At 40.9% G+C, this 19,546-nt stretch overlaps 1 protein-coding gene across 2 annotated transcripts in view; it reads left to right on the forward strand.

Moving 5' to 3' along the window:
• Positions 1 to 19,546, forward strand: part of piezo2b (piezo-type mechanosensitive ion channel component 2b) — a 62,228-nt gene that overhangs the window by 4,637 nt on the left and 38,045 nt on the right. For both annotated transcript variants that reach the window (XM_086043025.1, XM_086043026.1), the window contains exons 2-8: positions 4,066 to 4,161; positions 8,633 to 8,758; positions 12,541 to 12,583; positions 15,241 to 15,403; positions 15,896 to 16,130; positions 16,205 to 16,418; positions 18,983 to 19,157. In XM_086043025.1, the coding sequence (XP_085899151.1) occupies positions 4,066 to 4,161; positions 8,633 to 8,758; positions 12,541 to 12,583; positions 15,241 to 15,403; positions 15,896 to 16,130; positions 16,205 to 16,418; positions 18,983 to 19,157 (1,052 nt within the window). The remainder of the gene's footprint in view (positions 1 to 4,065; positions 4,162 to 8,632; positions 8,759 to 12,540; positions 12,584 to 15,240; positions 15,404 to 15,895; positions 16,131 to 16,204; positions 16,419 to 18,982; positions 19,158 to 19,546) is intronic.

The raw sequence follows: 19,546 nt of genomic DNA on the forward strand, positions 1-19,546 counted from the left end.
CATTTTTATATCATCAAGAGTGTTTATTTCTGAAATTCACGTTGCGTGTAACAGAAAACTGTAGTTTCTTTTTCTAGAAGCAAAGCTAAATTGATTTAAAAAAAAAAGAAAAAAAAAAAAAAAGACAAGATCTACTGTAATGCAATTTGAGAACATTTATTGTGCAGACCTCAAAAATCAAAATAAAAACTCAAGACTATATTGTGAAACACCCTCAATAATTTACTGATATTATAATTTGTTTATACTATATTAATATATTTTGGTGTGTCAAGATGTTTGCCATCTTGGTGAATTGTCCTAACCGCAAACCCTTAACCCTAACATAAAACATCTGTAATTGCTAAAAGCTGAGAATCTGCACTTAAATCACCCCATGATTCTTTTATCTCAAATCCATGGTTGTGAGTGTACGAAGGCGAAATCACAAAACCCCTGCTACTGTCCAAATATTCTTGTTTGAAAAAGAAGTCAACATTTTTTTTTTTAGAAAAGAAAGGAAATCGGCTCTCAGTGATCAAAGTGACCAAAGTCTGGGCCCCTCTGCGTGACGACAGACTAGAGCAGATGTTTGAGTTTCTGGGACTCAAACACCTGCCGCTTCCTTCCCGTCTGCCGCCACACACACACACACACACACCGCACATCCTTGCAACCGCCGCTCACGTTACGTCGTTGCTTTTTTTTTTAAACCCCTCCTGCCTCCCTGACGGCCATCTAACATCACCTCTTTTGAAACCCCGCAGCCGCATCGTCCTTGTGTACACAACGTGTACAACACCCAAACAACACTTGCCACAGCTGTTTACCACCAGTGTTCTGTTACATACGTAAACGGTTGCTAAAATACACATCATGATGACGATGTCTCACTTTTTCCTGATTTATTTATTTATCTTTTAATATCTGACTGGAGTAGCAGGGATCACACCTGGTTGAGCCAAGCTCCTCACCGCTGCTGATGTGCGCCTCAAAAGTCAACAAATAACTCAACAGAGCATCACTGTGCAGATATATTTTGATTTCAAGAGTGTAGATTCGCAATAGTGCTTTTATTGTGTCTTTGCTTCTGATTAGTGGCTAGTTAGCATTATCCACATTTCACGTGGTTTATTTGCCTCTTTTTTTTTTAGCAGGTTTATATGTCATAATGCACTTGTATTTTTCATTTTGATTATTGCGTTGCCCACAAATGTTAGCAAAGAAAAGGCGCTTTCATCACATCGTAAGTTAGCTTGCTACTACTCGCCGCTCGATCTTTGAGAGGCTATTTAGCGTTCGGCTTGATTAGCGCGAATCGCAAACATAATGATTTAAGCGGGACAAACGACAAAAGCTGACTCGCGTTTAGTGTTAGTACAGTATGTATATTTAATTCAAGAAAAATCAGCTCTCTAAGACTCACCGATTACCTTTTAGTGGCCAGCTTGCAGTAGCCACATTAGCATGACTGGCAAACGTCATTATTTAAATAAAACAACCAACAAAAGAATGACTCACATTTGTTGTGAAAGTTTAATAAAGGCAAACTAGCTCGCTAGTACTCGCTGATCAACCTTTTAGTGGCTAGTTAGCATTATCCACATTAGCATGACTTGCAAACCTGTTTTTTTTTTTCAAGTTACTTTTTTTTAATTTAATCAAGACAAACAACAAAAGCATGGCTCACACTTACAGTTAAAATCGAAATCAAGCGCAAACTAGCGCACTACTACTCGACACTCAACAATTTAGTTGCTAGCTAGCTTGTTGGCATTAGCCACATTTGCACAACTGCAAACTCCCCCTTCCAGTAGCACAAACAACGAAATGACACGGATAAATAAACTTTATTACAAACAATAGCTAAAATCAGTTTCTGTATGTTGTTTGAGTCTGTTAAAAGCACATTTGAAGTTAAACGATGTGCAGGAGTGACTTGATATGCTTCTGTGAAAGAAAAAAAAGCAAAGTCTTTAGCTGGTTTAGAATTCCTCACTTATCGCCCGCGGTGCTGCGCTGCGCCTCCTTAACATCCGTTTATATTTCTGGGCCCAAGCTCTGCCTTCTTTGTGGTTTCGTGGCAGCTTTTGGAGCTTTTGAAAAGACGAGACGAGACAAAAGCGCGATTCAACTTTTTTGCTTCATGTGATATGTGAAAACAAAAGGGGCTCATTATTATTTTTTATGGACCCTCAGTGAGTGAGTCACCCAAAGCGGACGGGAAGCATGCGGTCAAGCGTTTGCAGATAAATACTTCAAACCGCTTGGCTCCCGATACTTTTCTTTTCTTTTTTTAAGCAGTCAGTCAGTATTCTTAATAATTAGATTAGCCTTTCAGTGTGAGAGCACTTACGTGGCGAGGTAAGTGGAGCCAAAGCAAATGTGGGTGAATGGGACCTTTGAGTGCGCAAAGATAAATAAAAGCAGCATTTTTTAGCAGTCCAGTATAATTTTTTTAGGCTGGTTAATGACGCGCTTGTTGATTTTAGAGCATAAAGAGAGAACCTGAGAGGACTTGGCACATACCTCCAGAAAAAATGTCATTTGTGTCAAGAGGGGGGGTCAGCTTGGTTCAATAAATTCAAGCAAGGTAGTACGGCTTTTAAAGGAGACGTATTATGCATTTTCTTCAGTTTTAAAACGCTTACTGATTGTTTTACTCTACTAACATTGCCGTGAAGTGCAGATACGTGCGTGTGGCACATGCGGCCGACACATCACCGAGCACAAATACCCCCAACCCATCGCATTGACACCTTCATAGAGCAATCAAGTTTGTACTAAGGCCGTTAGCCAGTGCTAAACTGCTAAAGTGAAACTGTGTGGAACTTTGCTTACCTTTTGGCTTTGACCTTTCGTGTTTGAGACAGTGTAGCCCTGTTGTGGCTTGAAAATGGCGTCGCTTCACCCAGCCTAGCTGTCAAGTCATGGGCAGCGACATTCTGTGTGTGGCTGGTCATTATGCAAAACTAGAAGAACTGGGACAGCGGATTTATCAACATTCATATCTGCTCGCTAACAGACACTTTTTCTCAGAAAAAGGCAGTTACCAAAAGACGCTTGAGGTCCAAATGGCAAAAATGTTGAGGAAAAAAAAAGTCAAAGGAAAATGATTAACTTCTTCAAATCTGCTGTAAAATAATGTTTGTAAATATTGATATTTGTATTGAAAAAGATGAGGCAAATATTTTGTTTTCCACATAAAAGCACAAAAAAAATCTCAAATTCAAAACTTTCCAAAATATAATTTTGTGTGTGCATTACTTATAAATTACTTATAAAAAACATTTAAAAAATGCAGTTTTTCCAGTGTCAGATTGAAATAAACAAATAAATAGACATTTAAAAGTCGCACTTTACGTCCTGGTAAAAAGATATCATTTCATTAGTGAGGCACCCTTGCAACAAACAGTATAAGATGGGAAATTTTGCGGCTTGCTTCGAACAGAGAGAAAGTATCGCCATTCAAAAATGACGCATTCGTTTGCTCATGCCGTGGCCGTCAAACGGCCGATGACGTGAGTCGGGGCACGCTTCCAATCAATCAATAGATCCATAGTGTGCTTGAAGTGCAAGTTTGCACTCAAGTGTTTGAACATGTTGCTCTAAAGTACACGTGTCATTTGTAATGATGTATCCTTAACTCTCAAAACAGGAAATGGCTTTACTGGCTGACTAATGCGCTTTCTAATGTGTCCATGATTTTTTTTTTTAAAAACATTTATTACCAAACTTTCTCCCTATACCTGGTAAGTGTTAAAAAAAAAAAAAAGAGCACCCATGCTAACATTAGCTTAGTTTTTACCCCACAGTTGTTTTCTTGGCTTGGAATGACAAGTAGGTGAACATGCATGCTAACGTTAGCTTAGCATTACACTCCACAGTCTGCTCTGCTTTCTGGGGAGACATGACTGTAAATGACAAAAAAGTGAATACACACACTAACATTAATTTAGCGTTACACACCACATTTTCTTTTTTGGGATGCGTGGTTTGAAATGACAGGGAAATGAACGCACATGCTAACATTAGCTTATCACCATATGACGACAGCACTAATACTGTTCTATTCTGTGTCCTCAGCTTGTCTCTTCAGGTACAACGTGCTGTCCTTCATCTACCTCATCTACCTCCTGCTTATTCCCCTCTTCCCCGAGCCCACGTGCACCACCATGCAGGGTGAGTCCACCCCCGTCACAAACCACCTCACCGCCTCAGAAAAATACTGGATTTACCGCCATAGAAGTGGAAGTCAACCCTAACATATTTTTTTCAAGAATATGTTCCCAAGCAGGCCCACTAGTTGAAACACGCCATTCGGATTCATTTTTAAAGCGTTTGTGGAATATAAATTAAGCAGCAAAATACACTCGTTTTTTTTAGCCGTCTTTCCTTTTGCGGCCATTTTGTCTTCCGTCGACTGAAAATGACACAACTGCTCACAACAACCAATCACGGCTGACCTGTTTTCTGAATCTGAGCCGTGATTGGTCGTTGTGAGCAGTTGTGATGTAATTTTCAGTCGACAAAAGACAAAATGCCCCCCCCCCCACCCCCAGAGATGGCTACAAACGAGTGGATTAACGCTTATTCCACAAACGTAATATTTATCGGAATGCCCTGTTTCAACTCGGGGGCTTGCAGAGAACATATTCTTGAAAAAAAAACCATTTTACACATTTCCATGACATGCGTACAGATACGCATATACAGTATCTTAGAGTTAACCACTGAGCCCATTTTAACGCTGCGTCTAACCAAAACAACCAAATCACACGTGGTGACTTTCAAATCTGACTTATGCAAATGCTCTGTCAGACTAGCAATATGACGAGTTATCAAGACTTAAAACTTTTAAAACATTTAGCTTTTTTTCTCACAACAATCCAATAAAAAAATGGCTTCAGGCTTCAAGTATAACAGCAATAAACAAAATGTAGCATTGTTTCTTCAGTGGGTAATTATTGCTTACATCAAATGCAAAGGTCTGTAGTACCTCTTGTTTTCCCCCGCGTTGTAACAACAAGCCTTTCCTCAGGCGATGAATTAGGCCCATATTTCAGTGGCGGAAAGTTAATATTGCTTAGTGCTGTGGCTGTAATCATAAAAATGATCCACCATCGATCCTGCATTAATCCAATTTGCTTGAGGGGAAGAAGAAACATTTTAGACTGAAAACAAAACAAAAAAAATCCAAGCGTGAGTGACTTGTTTTGGATTGTAGTTATTTAAAAAAAAAAAAAAAAAAAGTGCGTAAAAGCTTTTTTGGCTTTAATTGTTAGCTCTGCGTTGAGGCCTTTTTGAATGTGCGTGGAAGATTATTAATCGTAATGGTTGTCAGTCCCGATGCCGTTTAACTCAAACGTTCCTTAAAGTTTAACCCCTATGAATTTAAAACGAGCGCTGAGGTTTATTCGGCGCGGCGGTTTGGACTGCGGTCGCCAAGCAGAACACCTCTTACCACGGAAGAAAGCACCCGCGGCTCTCAATAATATATAAGAGCATCTCGGGGCTGTGTCCAGAGTGTCTCCAGCTGAAATAACAATCAGGAAGTCGAGCAGCGTTGCCAGAATGGACCACTTACATGCTCATCAATAGTTAAAGAGACAGGAGACAAGAATGTTCACTGATCCCTTCCCCAAGTTAGAAACACGTCTGTTATGTCAGGTTTGGACATAACATTAGGTACGCCTGTATAATTGAATGACATTCAATATGAGAGCTGTATCAGATTTGATTTTGTAGTATGTCACTTTTTTTTTTCTTTTTTTTTTTTTTTTAAATTCAGACCCCAAAGCAAGTTTCACTTGACGTTGTGAGATTTAATAGCAATCTCTATCATTAGTACACCCACATAAATGTATAAAAATGCCGTATCCAAAGACAAACAAAGTCTGCCATTTTGGTTTGAGCAGCCATTTTAGGGACAAATTGGCGACGCTATATTGCAAGGTATTGGAGTTTTTGTCTTTGTGTATGGACTGCGCTTGGAGGCGAAGATTGTGACTCACCATAAAACATAGCCCCAAACCAAATTTCTCTTAGTAACATTGGCATATGGCTGCCATGTTACTCATGGCTAGCGCCGCATAAAAGTCTCATGAACCCATGGCCGAAGACGCACGGCAAGTCTGCCATTTTGGTTTTAAACAGCAATTTTAAGGATATTGTGGCCATCTCCGGGGGTCCTCCAATAAGCACACAATCTGTCTATTTAAGGACGTTTTGAACATTTCCAAGGATCCTACAAAGATGAATTTGTTGTTTCGATTTTTTTTTTTTTGAACCACCTATGCTAAACAGATCGCCGATGCAATATTGTGAGACATTTAAATTTTGGTCATTGCATCTTGTTGGAGCACGGTGGCGGAATTTGATGATTCTCATTCAAACATGAAACCCTTAACTAATAACATAGCTCCACAATATCGGAGCAGGACCAACCACTTCATGCGCGGCTGTATGAAGCCAGTCTCACTTAGCATCACGAAATGTAGTAGCTACAAAAAAATGTCTCGAAAACCCACGCTCCAAAATGAGCGTGACGTCGACCGTTTTGGTTTGATGCACCCATTTGTGTGACATTTCTAAGAGTCCCTCCTACTATAAATTTTACCCGCACTAAAATGAACACGTGTAGAATACAGATGAGATGCTATATTGTTAGATATTTGAGGTTTGGTCATTGCGCTTGGGCGGAGCGTGGCGGCGGAATTTCACCGTAAAGCATAAAAGTTGAATTAATAACACAACTCCACAAGCTTAGTGCTTAGCCAAATATCTTGTGTGTGATGATGTGATCAGCCATCTCTAGAATGAACATGAAATACATGCAGGTACGCAATGAATAACCCTTAACCGCTCAAAACTTCTCTTGGGATGATGTCTCAATCATGTTGTAAAAATAAAAACGAGCTCAAAATGAGGGTGACGCAACCAAAGCCTCTGTACAAAATGAGGGAAAAATGCTCCGCAGCCAAAGCAAAGTTGATCCTTTGCAACCATTTTGCTCACGGAAAGCGGCGAAAACACTCCCCATGCATCCCCCGTTTACAAGCGTTCTTTTCCGGCCCTTGCTGCCGGCTGGGGAATCGCGTGGGGAAATTAGCAGGAATTGCTCACGGTTTTAATGCGCTTGCTGTGGTCTGTCGAGCAGATTTGATAAGGTACTGCCAGTAGCGCTTCACCTGAGCCGGGGTACTGTAAAACTGAATGGTGCTCCCCGTGGGGAGGGGTTACTAATTGTCATAAAGTTCAGCAGAAAGAACCCAATGGAGATGTGTTTCCACACGGAACCAGCACACTAAGTAGTACTTGAACACGCTCACACCGAAAGCAAGGTTTTCCCCAAATACCTGTCGGTGCGCAATAAAACGGCTTTTACATGTGCACAGCAGCTGTGGCAGCTTTCTGGCGTTTGAGGGCGGCTTTGGGAAGAACATGTGGCTCGAGGGAAGGTCATAAAGTGTGACCACTAACTACTACATATTCCATATCTTAACCGGAGACGGCATGCTCACTGTACGCCGCGCAACATTTTTTTTTTTTAGCTACAATATGAGGTGTCGGATAGGGTGAAACCAGTCCTCAAGTTTAAATAAAGTCAAATAAATGAAAAAGTGCTCAAGGATTTTTTTTCATGCCCTCTTACAACAATACGGCGCCAACATGGTGAAAAGACCAAATTCAAAATAAAATCTGGTCGAATATAATCTTCCCAAATACAGTATTACACAGACATCAGTGCCATGGCACACTTTGATTTTGAAGTTGTTCGTGCAGGTGGCGTGGGGGCTGACTTGACTCGTCTTCCCGACTGGAAGTGAGAGCTGCAAACTGTTACGTTTGAATTGCTATCACAAATTGTTGCCAACAACATCAGCACAACAGCATCCCGAAATCATGTTCAATCGCAAAAAAAAAACCCCTATTAATTACGCTGACATTGTAGCATGCGAAGACTGTTCCTAACATTAGCGGCTAGTGGCTAGCATCTAGCAGCTAAGCGAGTAGGCTGGCAAAATCCGTCGGACTACTTTTCAAAGGCAGTTTAGGCGAAAATGACTGTGCACATTTTGATGCTGACAGCCTGACACAGTTGCAGTTCCGTACTGATTCTTTTTTTTTTTTTTTTTAAACAAATCAGATAAAAATCGCTACTGTAGTTCTAACTTTGTCTCTCAGCCCAAAATCTCACTTGATAATATTTGTAGAAAAGAAAAAAATGTTTGCTGCTGAGCAGTTTAAATTTAGGGGTGGGGTGGGGGGGGGGGCGTTGATTAAAAATGAAAAGCAAAAGATTGGTCATTAAGACTGACACAGTTGCAGTTCCATACTGATTCTTTATTTTATTTTATTTATTTTTTTAAACAAACCAGAAAAAAACGCTACTGTAGTTCTAACTTTGTCTCTCAGCCCAAAATCTCACTTGCTAATGTTTGTGGAGAAGAAAAACATGTTTACTGCTGTGCAGTTTAAATTTAGGGGGGGAAAAGTAGATTAAAAATGAAAAGCAAAATATTGGTCATTATTATGTGAAATGTGTTATTTTCTCATGTGTATTCATAATTGTTGTTTAACCAAGCAAGCAAAAAAAAAAAAACTTTAAGCATGGTTGGATGGTGACCAAGGTTTTTTGTCCTCCGTCCAGGCTACACAGGGCGTCTGCTGCAGTCTCTGTGTTTCACCAGTGTGTCCTTCCTGCTACTGCACATCATTTATCAGATTACGGTCAACAGCCTCCTGGCCGGCAGCTCCATCAGCTCCGACTTCAACTGTAAGTAGCACGCACAAGGCCACCACGTCTGTCAGCTTTGCCGTCTAAATAGAACCCAAAGTGACTCACGCAAGGCTATAAACTTGCATCGTCTTCTTCGCTGTCAGACTTGAGTCTTTTTCACTGCCGTCTCCCTCGCATCATCTTCATGTTTTTTCTTTGGTTACCATTTTCGTCTTTTGGTTTGCGTCATCTTTGTGGTTCATTTCTTCTGCTTCCAGTCGTGTCATCTACTTTGGTACACACAAGTATCTTTGTTGGTTTTTGTTTTCTTTGGTTCAAGTTGGGTTTTTTTTTGTTTGCGTCTCCTGTGCGATGTTAATTGTGCCTTCTTGGGTTTGCATTCTTTTTAATTCTTGGGTCACGTGCTCTTTGTCTGTTTATTTACTGTCGCAGCGTACATCGAATCTAAAAAGTTGACAGTTTATGTATTAGTTACAGACTTAACTTAAGACATGCAAACATCTGTGCTAGGAGAGTCCCACAACTCGCCGCGCATTCCTCTTGGAGCTAGCAACCTATCAGCAAGGATTGATGGCGAAATCTCCTGTGTGGAGATTATGGAAGAGCAAAAAGTGCTGCTTTCCTCACAAAATTGACTGAATGAAAATGTTACTCAGCGTGATTATGAAATGTCGCTCACTGTTCACAGAAAATGAACATTCAACCTTCTCAAACTTCTATTCATTTTGTTTGTATGATACTTATTCTCATGAATAAACTCAACTCAATGATGCAAATGATCACATCAGATTCATTAATGAGGATATTAAGGGCTTAAAAGTTCACCTTGAATTTTTAAACTTTGTTTTCAAAGACTGCAGAGAATACTGAGCGTTGATTAATCATTTGGCGATAAAGCATTAATTAGGTCCAGGCCTTTATTTTATACACATTCCTTAAAATCTTCAAATAAGATCATATAGCATAAGTGAAGATGGTATGTTATAGGACGTGCAAAACATAAGGTATTTAAAGTATTGCGAGACCTCATCAATGGATCAACATTTGTATCGACATAAAAAGTATTGTGATTCTTTACGATATGTTACGATATTTTTTCCCAGCCCTATTAATTAAATATATTAAAAAAGCAATATACTAAATCCAATTATAGTATTACAGTTACATTTGATTTCTTTTTTTTTTTTTGTGTGCGGTAAATGTGTTTTTTAGGAAGCCTTCATAATTTTACAAATGCAGTTTAAATTTAGAATTTTATCATTAAGTAACAAATAGATACTTACTAGATGTATATTTTATCAATATTAATTTAATAGAAAACATTTTTTGAATAATGAATTAAATGTATTAGAGCAATATTTGCTTATTTAAAAAAAGGCAAACACTGTACTTATTTTTAGCTTTTTCATTTTTTAAAATTGCACTTGATTATATATTACTATGTTGTATTTTGACCTCTGTCAATCACTCTCATCATTTTCGTGAACCCGTCTTGGCGGTGCCTCATTTCTTCCTTTGAGCGCGATCCAGCGACTCGTACATACTGCATGCGGCGCTTACCGTCGTAGTGAGAAAGTGGTGGTCTTCAGTCAACAGGGGGGTGTGGCGCTTGGCAGGAAAATGACGTGAAAACGTGACCGTTTGGACATGATAAGACGCCCCCGCCTCCTCCTCCGTTTAGCCAGCTCCACCCATGCCTTTGACGGTCAACAACCCACAAGCCCCAAAACTCTTTGTAAACTCACACGTGTTGAGTCAGCACAGAGGAATGACGGATGACTCTTAAGGAAAAGGCGGCGACCAGTGGATGACCCACGGGGGCGGCTGGAGCTCGTCAGGGTTATCCTCTGTCCTACTCCCCTTCACGGCGGCCGACGTCTTTAAGACGATTTTTGGAAAAAAAAAAAAATTTAAACGGAGGCGGAGGGTGCTATGGGTAACTGCCTCAGTGTGAAGGAAGACTCCTTGTTCACGCCGGCGCCAGAAGGAAAAGGGTGTCAAGGGGTTGAATACCAGATTTAGAAAGGTCAGATAAGGGAGGCATTGACTGGAAATGCAGGAAATTATCCTGAAGGCAGAAAAATGCACCCAACGCAACCCTTTCACTTCCCCCTCATATTTAATGGTCTTTACAACCCTAATGTACTATAATTGCATCATATTTAATGTCTATATGTCTCCAGTGTATCACATGGACATTATATATTTCATGTTCTATACAATCCACATGCTCTATACTTGCATTATATTTAATGTGCAAAGTACTACAAATCTGTAGTGTACCCTGTTTAGTGTTCCATACATCTAATGTCACATACTAACTGGTCTATAAAACTCTTAATGTATAATAGTTAATGTTCTCCACATATATAATGCATCACATTTACGTCATGATTGTCTATAAAACTCAGATGAACCATATTTATATATTTAGTATTTTCTACAACTCTAATGTAGCATAATCATGTTGTGTATACATATACCGATATAATGTAGCATGTTGACATCATTTGTTCTATACACCAATCTATGGTATTCAACTTACTATACAAATCTAATGAAGCATATTTACACTATATTTCTTTTTTATTTATACAACACCAATGTACCATTTTTATACTCTGAAAGTTCTATGCCAGTGTTTGTCACCCTGGGACCTGCATCTTCCATCTTCCAATTTTACAGAAGTTAAGAACAAAAAAGCAGTTTTGTTCAAAATACAATAGATTAGCTTCTGAAAAATACATGGACAGTATGTTACATTTTCAAACGCAGTTTCAAATGAGTTTGTTATACCGCCAAAGGTATGTTAAGCTCTAACATTTGCCAGCCAGAGTTTGAGTAGCTAGTGACTAGAGCACAAGTGATGAACATTTCCAGACGCTTACCCATTATTGTATCTTCTGTGTGGGAACTTGATACATCTCAGTACTTTTCTGAAAAAAATCTGACTACATGTCATTTTTTTTAACTCGCTGCCCACCCAAATGTGTCCGTGACCCAAAATGTGTCCATGACCCATTTTTGCGTCCCCACTCCCCACCCACTATTTGAGAACCACTTTTCTATACAACCCTAATTTGGCATATTTACATGTATTTTACTGATACGAATTCCTCAAGGTGAAATGTATCCTTCACTCTGCTGTAAAACTGTATTTTTGTGTTTAATGTTGTTCGCAGGACTACTGTAATGCGGTTTGTGGTGTTGCATTATGTATCGTCCCCACAAACCACACACTTGTTGCCCTCTCAATTAGTGGCTTCATAAACCGCCCTCGAAGGTGCAAATATGCCACGCAGTCCCCCAGTTAAATCGGCAGCGTTTGTGTCCGACGGCAGGGCAAAACAAAAGCGGCAAAGTTGCGCCTGTTTGTCTGAGCGCTCTCAATAGGTGGAAACGGACCCCCACTGCTCCGCTGTGACGCTCAGGAACACTTGAAGTACTCGGAAGGAAAGATGACATTCTTCATCCCCCGAGATTCAGTGCAGGAGCTATATTCATTCAGTTCTACTTCGACAAGTGAAGGAATATTATATGCTTTATTGTAGTTTGCTTTACTGCATTCGACAGAGTGGTTTGTAATATTTTGTGTGTATATCTTTCCACACATTGCGAAATGACATATATATATAGCTAAAAAAAAAATATATATATATATATACATATATATATATATATATATATATATATTTATTATATATAAAACACAATAAACTGTTACCCTTTATTCAAACCATCAGCAGTGTGTTCGCTATTTGCTTCTATGATATTGTATATTCATAATAATGCTCACCAAACATTTTCTTTCCATGCAGGTTCTGCGTGGGAAAAATCCATCAGACAAATTGGATTTGAGAGGTAGGATTGTAAGCACAATTCCGACCACAAATGCGCATGTAACAACATTATTGCCCGTTGTGTTTCGTTGTACTTTGCTGAAGACTGTAAGTGTTTAAGTGTGGCATTTTCCTCTAAAGGTTAGCGCGTGGAGGGTGCGCTCGCTTTATCTCACAGTTGAGCAATCTGCTTGTCAGGAACAGCGAGACTGACTAATGTTTTGCGTGAAGGGCCGTGTCAGCAAGAAGAGACTATTTCTTACGCAACGCTGACATGACCGCGTTTCGTGTCATTTGTCCGCAAAGCTGAACACTTCCTGTGCCTTTTACACAGAATCCAGCACAAGTGTGTGATTATCACCGATGTTCGCACAGAGAAGCAGTCTCCTACAACGCGGATACTAATGTGGAAATGTCTGGTGAGATGTATAAATAGTCGGGCAGTGACAATTGCTTTCGACGCGATTGGATGGGAGCAGTGAGCGTGCGAAACGTCGCATTTCTCTTCCGACAGTGAAGAGCACGAAAAATCCCGACTGATACCGCCACCCATGGTGGGAAATTGCCCCTTTCCGTGTTGTTTGTGTCGTCCGCGCTGAACAACGACACGGGGAAAACGAACGTCTGAAGAAAGGTATCGTTTCCAGGCAGTGTAACAACCCGACAATGGCGGTAAAGAGCACTTTGGTGTCCCTCTGTGGCCTCCTGATGAAAAATAAACCCAGTTAGGCTGCCGCCATGTCTGCCTGCTTGTGCGCACTGATCCCGTTAGTTGCGGCTTCTCAAGTACGGGAATGCCAAAACGCGCCAGTGTCCTTTTTCGCCCCCCCCCCACACTACTAGCGGCAGAAATGTGTACCTGCGTTCACGGTGATTTTAAGTACACTGAGGCAAGCTCCTTGGAGACGTTTCAGTGGTGCTAATGATGGTGCAACGAGCACGATGTGAGTTAAATTTGATGGCTGGTTCCGCCCACTTTCCGATAACGTGCGCGCTAGGTTAATTGAAGATTGTCCTTGGCTGTGGATGTGAATGGTTGTTTGTCTATACGTGGCGGGTGATTGGCTGGTGACCGGCCCAAGGTGTGGCCGCCTCCCGCCCAAAGTCAGCTGGGATAGGCTCGAGCCCACCTGTGACCCAAGTGAGGATAAGCGCTGTAAAAAAATGGATGCATGGATGGATGATGTAATTCTTTAAACATGTCATTAAATGTCTTAATTTCAAGTTTTTAGTTGTTGAGTCTTTATTGTAGTGTACTGTTATCTAAATTCATACTATTAAATGTTTTAAAATAAATTTGAGGTCTTTTTTACCTTTACATCCTTGAAAATGTCAGAACTTAATTTTTTTATTTTTTTTATTTGTTGTTTTCATTGTTTGATTATGATTTTAAGTGTGAATGCTTGTTTGTCTATGTGCCTTGCAATGGCCTGGCAACCAATTTATGGTGTACGCCGCTTCTCACCCGATGTCACGTGGGATAGGCTTCAGCACATCCGCGAACCTGTTGAGGATAAGCGGTGTAAAAAAAAAATCAATTAAAAAAAAAATCAATCACAATTATAATAATAAATACATTTTCTTAAAGTCTTTAAAACTATACATTCAATTTTGCAAGATGAGGATACTAATGATCCTTGAAAATGATACGTCCTTAAATCTCCTTTTAAATGTGATTTATTTCTGTAATTTTATTCTTCCAATATTAACAAATTTCTTTAAAATCTAATTTAGTCTAAAAAAACCAAATGCTCCTTAAACAAAAATGAGACTTGATCTGTACATCTCTTATTCAGTCTTCAAAATTATTCTTTTAATGTATCGTGGTGCTTCGTAGATGTGACCCAACTCACTCCGCAACAAGCGGCAGTCTGGAAGATATAATTAGTAAGTATCCTGCAAAAAAGAGGCTTCAAACCGTTCGTTGACACTTTCAACTGAAGGTTGACCACATGGAATCATAGCTCCGATTAAAGGTCTTGACGTGGGGTTTCTCGATTATGTATTCGAGTGGGTAATATAATCTCGTACTCGATGACCGAGAAAGTGCCACATTTGAGTGATGTGTAGCATGTCGGGTTTATCGTCAACACTTTAATCAGGCTTCGAATTGTCGTAAAACAGAAGTAGGAACAATAGTTTGGATGATTAAAAAGCTGGCAATCAAAGTTTTTGGAAAGCTGTTACTCATTTTGGGACAATCATGACGCCTCGTAAACGTTGTCCTTAAGTGGCACTCCTAAATCCCAGCAAGTCACGCCAAGCTCGCTACTACTGTTGCTGACGCATTGGCTTCTTGTTTTGGTAGTTACCCCCCCCCCCCCCAATACACACGCACACACGTACACACACATCTTGATTTAATTAATAACGCGGGAAAAAAAGTCTAGGATTATACTCTATATGGAACAGGATTTGCACCGAGCATGCTTTTATTTCCCCCCACAGTCACTTGTTTACAGCAATGCATTTAAAGCAGTTGGCATGATGTCATCATTTGGTTTTAGTGCACATAAAACCAAAGAATTCAGCGCACATTAAAATAACACTTGAATAAATGGAAACAATCCCCACGCGATGAGCGATTTTTATTTATTTATTTATTTATTTATTCTCGCTGATACGATGCGTTCAAGCGCAGCAAAAGGTTGCGTAACTTTTTGTCTTTTGTCTTCCCAGCGTGATCGGTGCCGACGCGGGAAACGGCATCAGAGTCTTCGTGCCGGACATCGGCATGTGCATGGTGGGCGGGGCCATCTGGTTCCTGTGCCGCAGCCTGATCACGAAGAGACCGCCCGAGGACATGGCTCAGGACAACGCCCACTTCCAAGCGGAGGAACAAGTGCGAATTCGATTCTTGTGTAATCGGGGTATTTTGGTGGTGGGGGGGGGGCAAAAATACGCTTCGGGAAGTCGCCGTAATTCCGATGAAGGCCGCGCGTGGTCTTATGTATGAGACCACAGTTCAGAGAGCATCAAGGGATTTTTAACTCTTCAATGTTGTTTGCTTTTTCTTGACCTTTTTATGCAACACTTATTCCAAGAAGAATGATATCAATTTTAATTTTTATAATTCATCATTTAAAGTAAAAAGTTACGAAACTATATAATTAATTATATATATTGATAAAGAATATAAATAAGATATTACAAATGAAATATTAGTATAACGAAGAATTAAGACAGGAAAGTAATTATTTCACATTTCACAAACTTTAATACTGCGCCATCGCCGTCAGGTTAAAGCTTTTTTCTGTTTTGAACGCTGCTGAACTTCTTTGTCCACTACTGTACGACAAGCGCAAATGCTCAAGTCCGCCATTGTCACTGAAAGGAAGAAGACGAGAAGCTGAGCCTGGAAGACCACATCCTGCTGGAGGAGGACTCGGACGGCGGCTACGAGGCCGAGGAAGACGAGGACGAGGAGGAAGAGGAAGAGGCCAAGGAAAGCGCCAAGATGAAGGTCCTGCGGCTGGTGGCGAAGGTGGCGTCCAAAGTGAAGGAGGTCATCGGGAACCTGATCACCACTGCGGGGAAGGTGGTGGTGACCATCTTGTTGGGGACCACAGGTGAGGCCTTATTTTCCAACTAAAGCCGCAATCCACCATCTTGTGCGCTTTGTTTTGGGTTTTTTTTTTCCCAGGGATGATGCTTCCTTCCCTCACCTCGGCCGTCTACTTCTTCATCTTCCTGTTCCTGTGCACCTGGTGGTCCCTGCGCCGCACCTTCGACACGCTGCTGTTCAGCTGCCTGTGCGTGCTGATGGCCATCTTCAGTGCCGGCCACCTGGTGGTCCTCTACCTCTACCAGTTCCAGTTTTTCCAGGAGTCACTCGCGCCGGACGACGGCTACATCAGGTCAGGTCCTCAAAAATGACCTCCGTGTAAACCCACAATGCATCTTGACAAGTGGGCTAGTGGGCAACACATGCTCAGTGGAACAAGCAATATACACCATTCTGCATTGCGGGGAGGGAAAAAAAAAAAATCCTTTTTTCAGGATATTGTTTGATTTTCCACATGAGATAAATTTAGGAGTTGTGGCTCGAAAATACCTTCATGAGTAGAGCGACACATCAAAACATGGGCGGATTCAAAATGCTCTATTTGTATTGTTTTTTGTAAAATACACTCATCTTAAAGAGTAGGTCAACTCCCCCCCGCAACATTATTTGCAATAATATTCGGCTTCACTAGTCTAAACATGGCATTGTGTCACTTTCTGTCGACTGAAGATGACATCACAGGTGCTCAGGGCTCGGCCAACGACCAATCATGGCTCGGGCCCAAAGAACAGGTGAGCCATTTTCAGTTGACAGCAAGTGACAAAATGGCCGCCCCCCGAGACGGCTAAAAAAGGGTGGATTTTACTGCTTTACTCATTTTCCACAAGCGCATTATTAAGCAGAATGCCGTGTTTAGACTAGTAGGACTCCATAGAACATATTCTTGTAAAGAACATTTTTGTTTTGACTTTCCTCTTTAAAGCAAAAGAGAAACAGACAGTCACGTGATTATAAACGTATGTATGTATTTTTCAATAATTACTACGGAATGTCCACCGGCTGATTTGTTGTAATCATGCGATTGTAATGACGTAATTAATGGCTTATCAAATCATTGTTCAAATCTGTCCTTCATTTGACTGAGCGAACTAAATATAGCCCACTATTGAAAATCCCTATAGAGAAGATAATCATCGTTATTGTTACGCACACACAGCACACTATTTTATTTCCCCTCTGAATTTTACTCATCACAGTTGCAGGCACAAGAACCACAAACACATAGGGGGGGGCTGCTTAAGCGCTTCAGGGTATCAGTGTCTTGCTCAAGGAAACCACAATCGTGGGAATGTTGGCGGTTGGATGGTCCGTCGCTGCATCCTCTCTCAAGTGGACAGTTTTTTTTTTTTTTTTGGTGGTTTTTTTTTTCGTGTGTTTTTGCTGGTTGGTGACTTGAACTGTGGGCCCCAAAAAAAATCTCATATCTCAAAAATGTGAGACATGGTAAATAAACAAGTAGATTTAGAAAGGCCTTATAAATAAACAGTATTGTTCTCTTCTCAGAGCCTTGGAGTTTCCAGCCGACATGCTGGTACTATTAATAGTGACCGGTTTATGACTAATAAGTAATAAATTTAACAGCAGTGTGATAAACTGTATCAAGTGGTTTTATTGTAGAGGGGGGGGGGATGCATATAAATTACAACGTAAAGTAAAGGAGTGGGTTTACGCCGTTGTGGGCGAGAGCAGCCTATTTGTATACAAAATATTAAAAAGCCAATTTTCCATATTTGTATCCCATTTAATTGCAAAAGCCGTGAGGTTTTCCTCACGTGGAGGAAGCTTGAGCGGCAAATTTGCTGGTTCGCCATAAAACCCACGCCAAGGTTTTTAATGCGCGGGTGCCTTTTAAGCCTGTTGCACAGCATAACATTTGGGGAGCCCGCAGGAGCTTGTTTAAAGCACAGCAAATATTTACTTGTTGTTGGCGACAGGAAGAAGGCAACAAAACCGCAACAAAAGCAGCTGCAGGGCGGACGGATCAGACTCAGCCACTCAGGTCAGGGCTTTTAAGAGCTCTACTACAAGCACCCTGCTCGTTGTATTATGCATGAGGCAGGAGACAATCTGTTGCGCTGTTCTTTGTGTAGTAACAACCACATTGTTTCACATCTGGACCACACGCGCGCTCACAATGTTTTGAAAATCATGCCTTTTATTTGGTCCAAAACTTGATCATTGATACGAACCCATCATGCACGTTTTGGAAATGTTGGGGAGGATACGAGAAGATAAAAATTCCAACTTCACTCAAGAAGGCCAGAGCCTGGATTTGAACGATCGACCGTAGAACTTGGAGGCAGGTGAGCTAACCGCTACTGCTAAAACACAACGGGGGAAACTCCATAGGAATACGGGCTAACAATTAGCATCTTCATGGCTGTGTTTTGATCCGTTATCTAAACACAAAGAGTGCCGCAACACATGTAGACAGACCATATAACAATGCTCACAGGCATATGTTCTTTATTCTCTACAAAGAAGGACTAACACAAGTCAAAGAGCATTTAAGATTTAAGATATCGAGAAGCTGAGAGAGGAACTGAGCCTCCGGTATTCATATGTCCGTCTTACAAGTAGCCAAGAGGCGCCACCAGAATGAGCAGCGCAACTCACTTTTACAAATATTAATAATATTATATATATTATGTAATATTATAGAGTGCTACTTTTCTGTGTCGCTTTTTTGGGGGGGGGGCGCGCTGGAACAGATGAACGGCCTTTCCATTCATTTCAATGAGGAAAGACGATTTGAGAGATCTGATTTATGAGCGTGGTCGAGACTGCATGTCTAGGCACCACCGTAAAGATTTCAATAAATTGTTTTTAATGTGTGTGTGCGCGCCTCTCCTGCAGGTACTTTGGCATGTCACCCGTCATTCAGAGCGACTGCGGCCGCACGTGGAAGCTGATGGTGCACCCCAAGCGCAAGTGGCACCATTTTGTCAACCCTGTCATGCTGCTGCTTCTCTACTACACACTAGCCACGCTCATACGCCTCTGGCTTCAGGAGCCCGTCGTCCAGCTGACCGTGAGCACCCATGCACAGGATTCATAATACATGTATTGCGTATTTCCATATCACTGACCTTGAAATATGAATGATAAAAAAAAAATTAAAAAAAAAAAAAAAAATGAATTAAAAGGCAATTTTTGGGGGGGAGAAAGGCTTCATTTTAAGGTCAAAAGTCTCGGGACGCGTTGCATCGACAAGACGTGAGAGGTGAAACTGACACGGGAGCCATTTCGAGAGGTTCTGTGGAAAGGATGCTCTCTCGGGTGGACACGTGAAACTTACGGAGACGCCATTTAGGGAAGGACTTCACTATAGGTGCAAAAGTATTGGGACACATCCCATTTACAGGAAGCTGTTTCGGGACGTTTACGTCTGATCATAAGTATCGGGACAGGTTGCATCTA

This window comes from Filicampus tigris, chromosome 10, assembly GCF_054856515.1.
Source record: "Filicampus tigris isolate MCC_2025a chromosome 10, RoL_Ftig_1.0, whole genome shotgun sequence".
In the NCBI taxonomy this organism is placed as follows: domain Eukaryota; kingdom Metazoa; phylum Chordata; class Actinopteri; order Syngnathiformes; family Syngnathidae; genus Filicampus; species Filicampus tigris.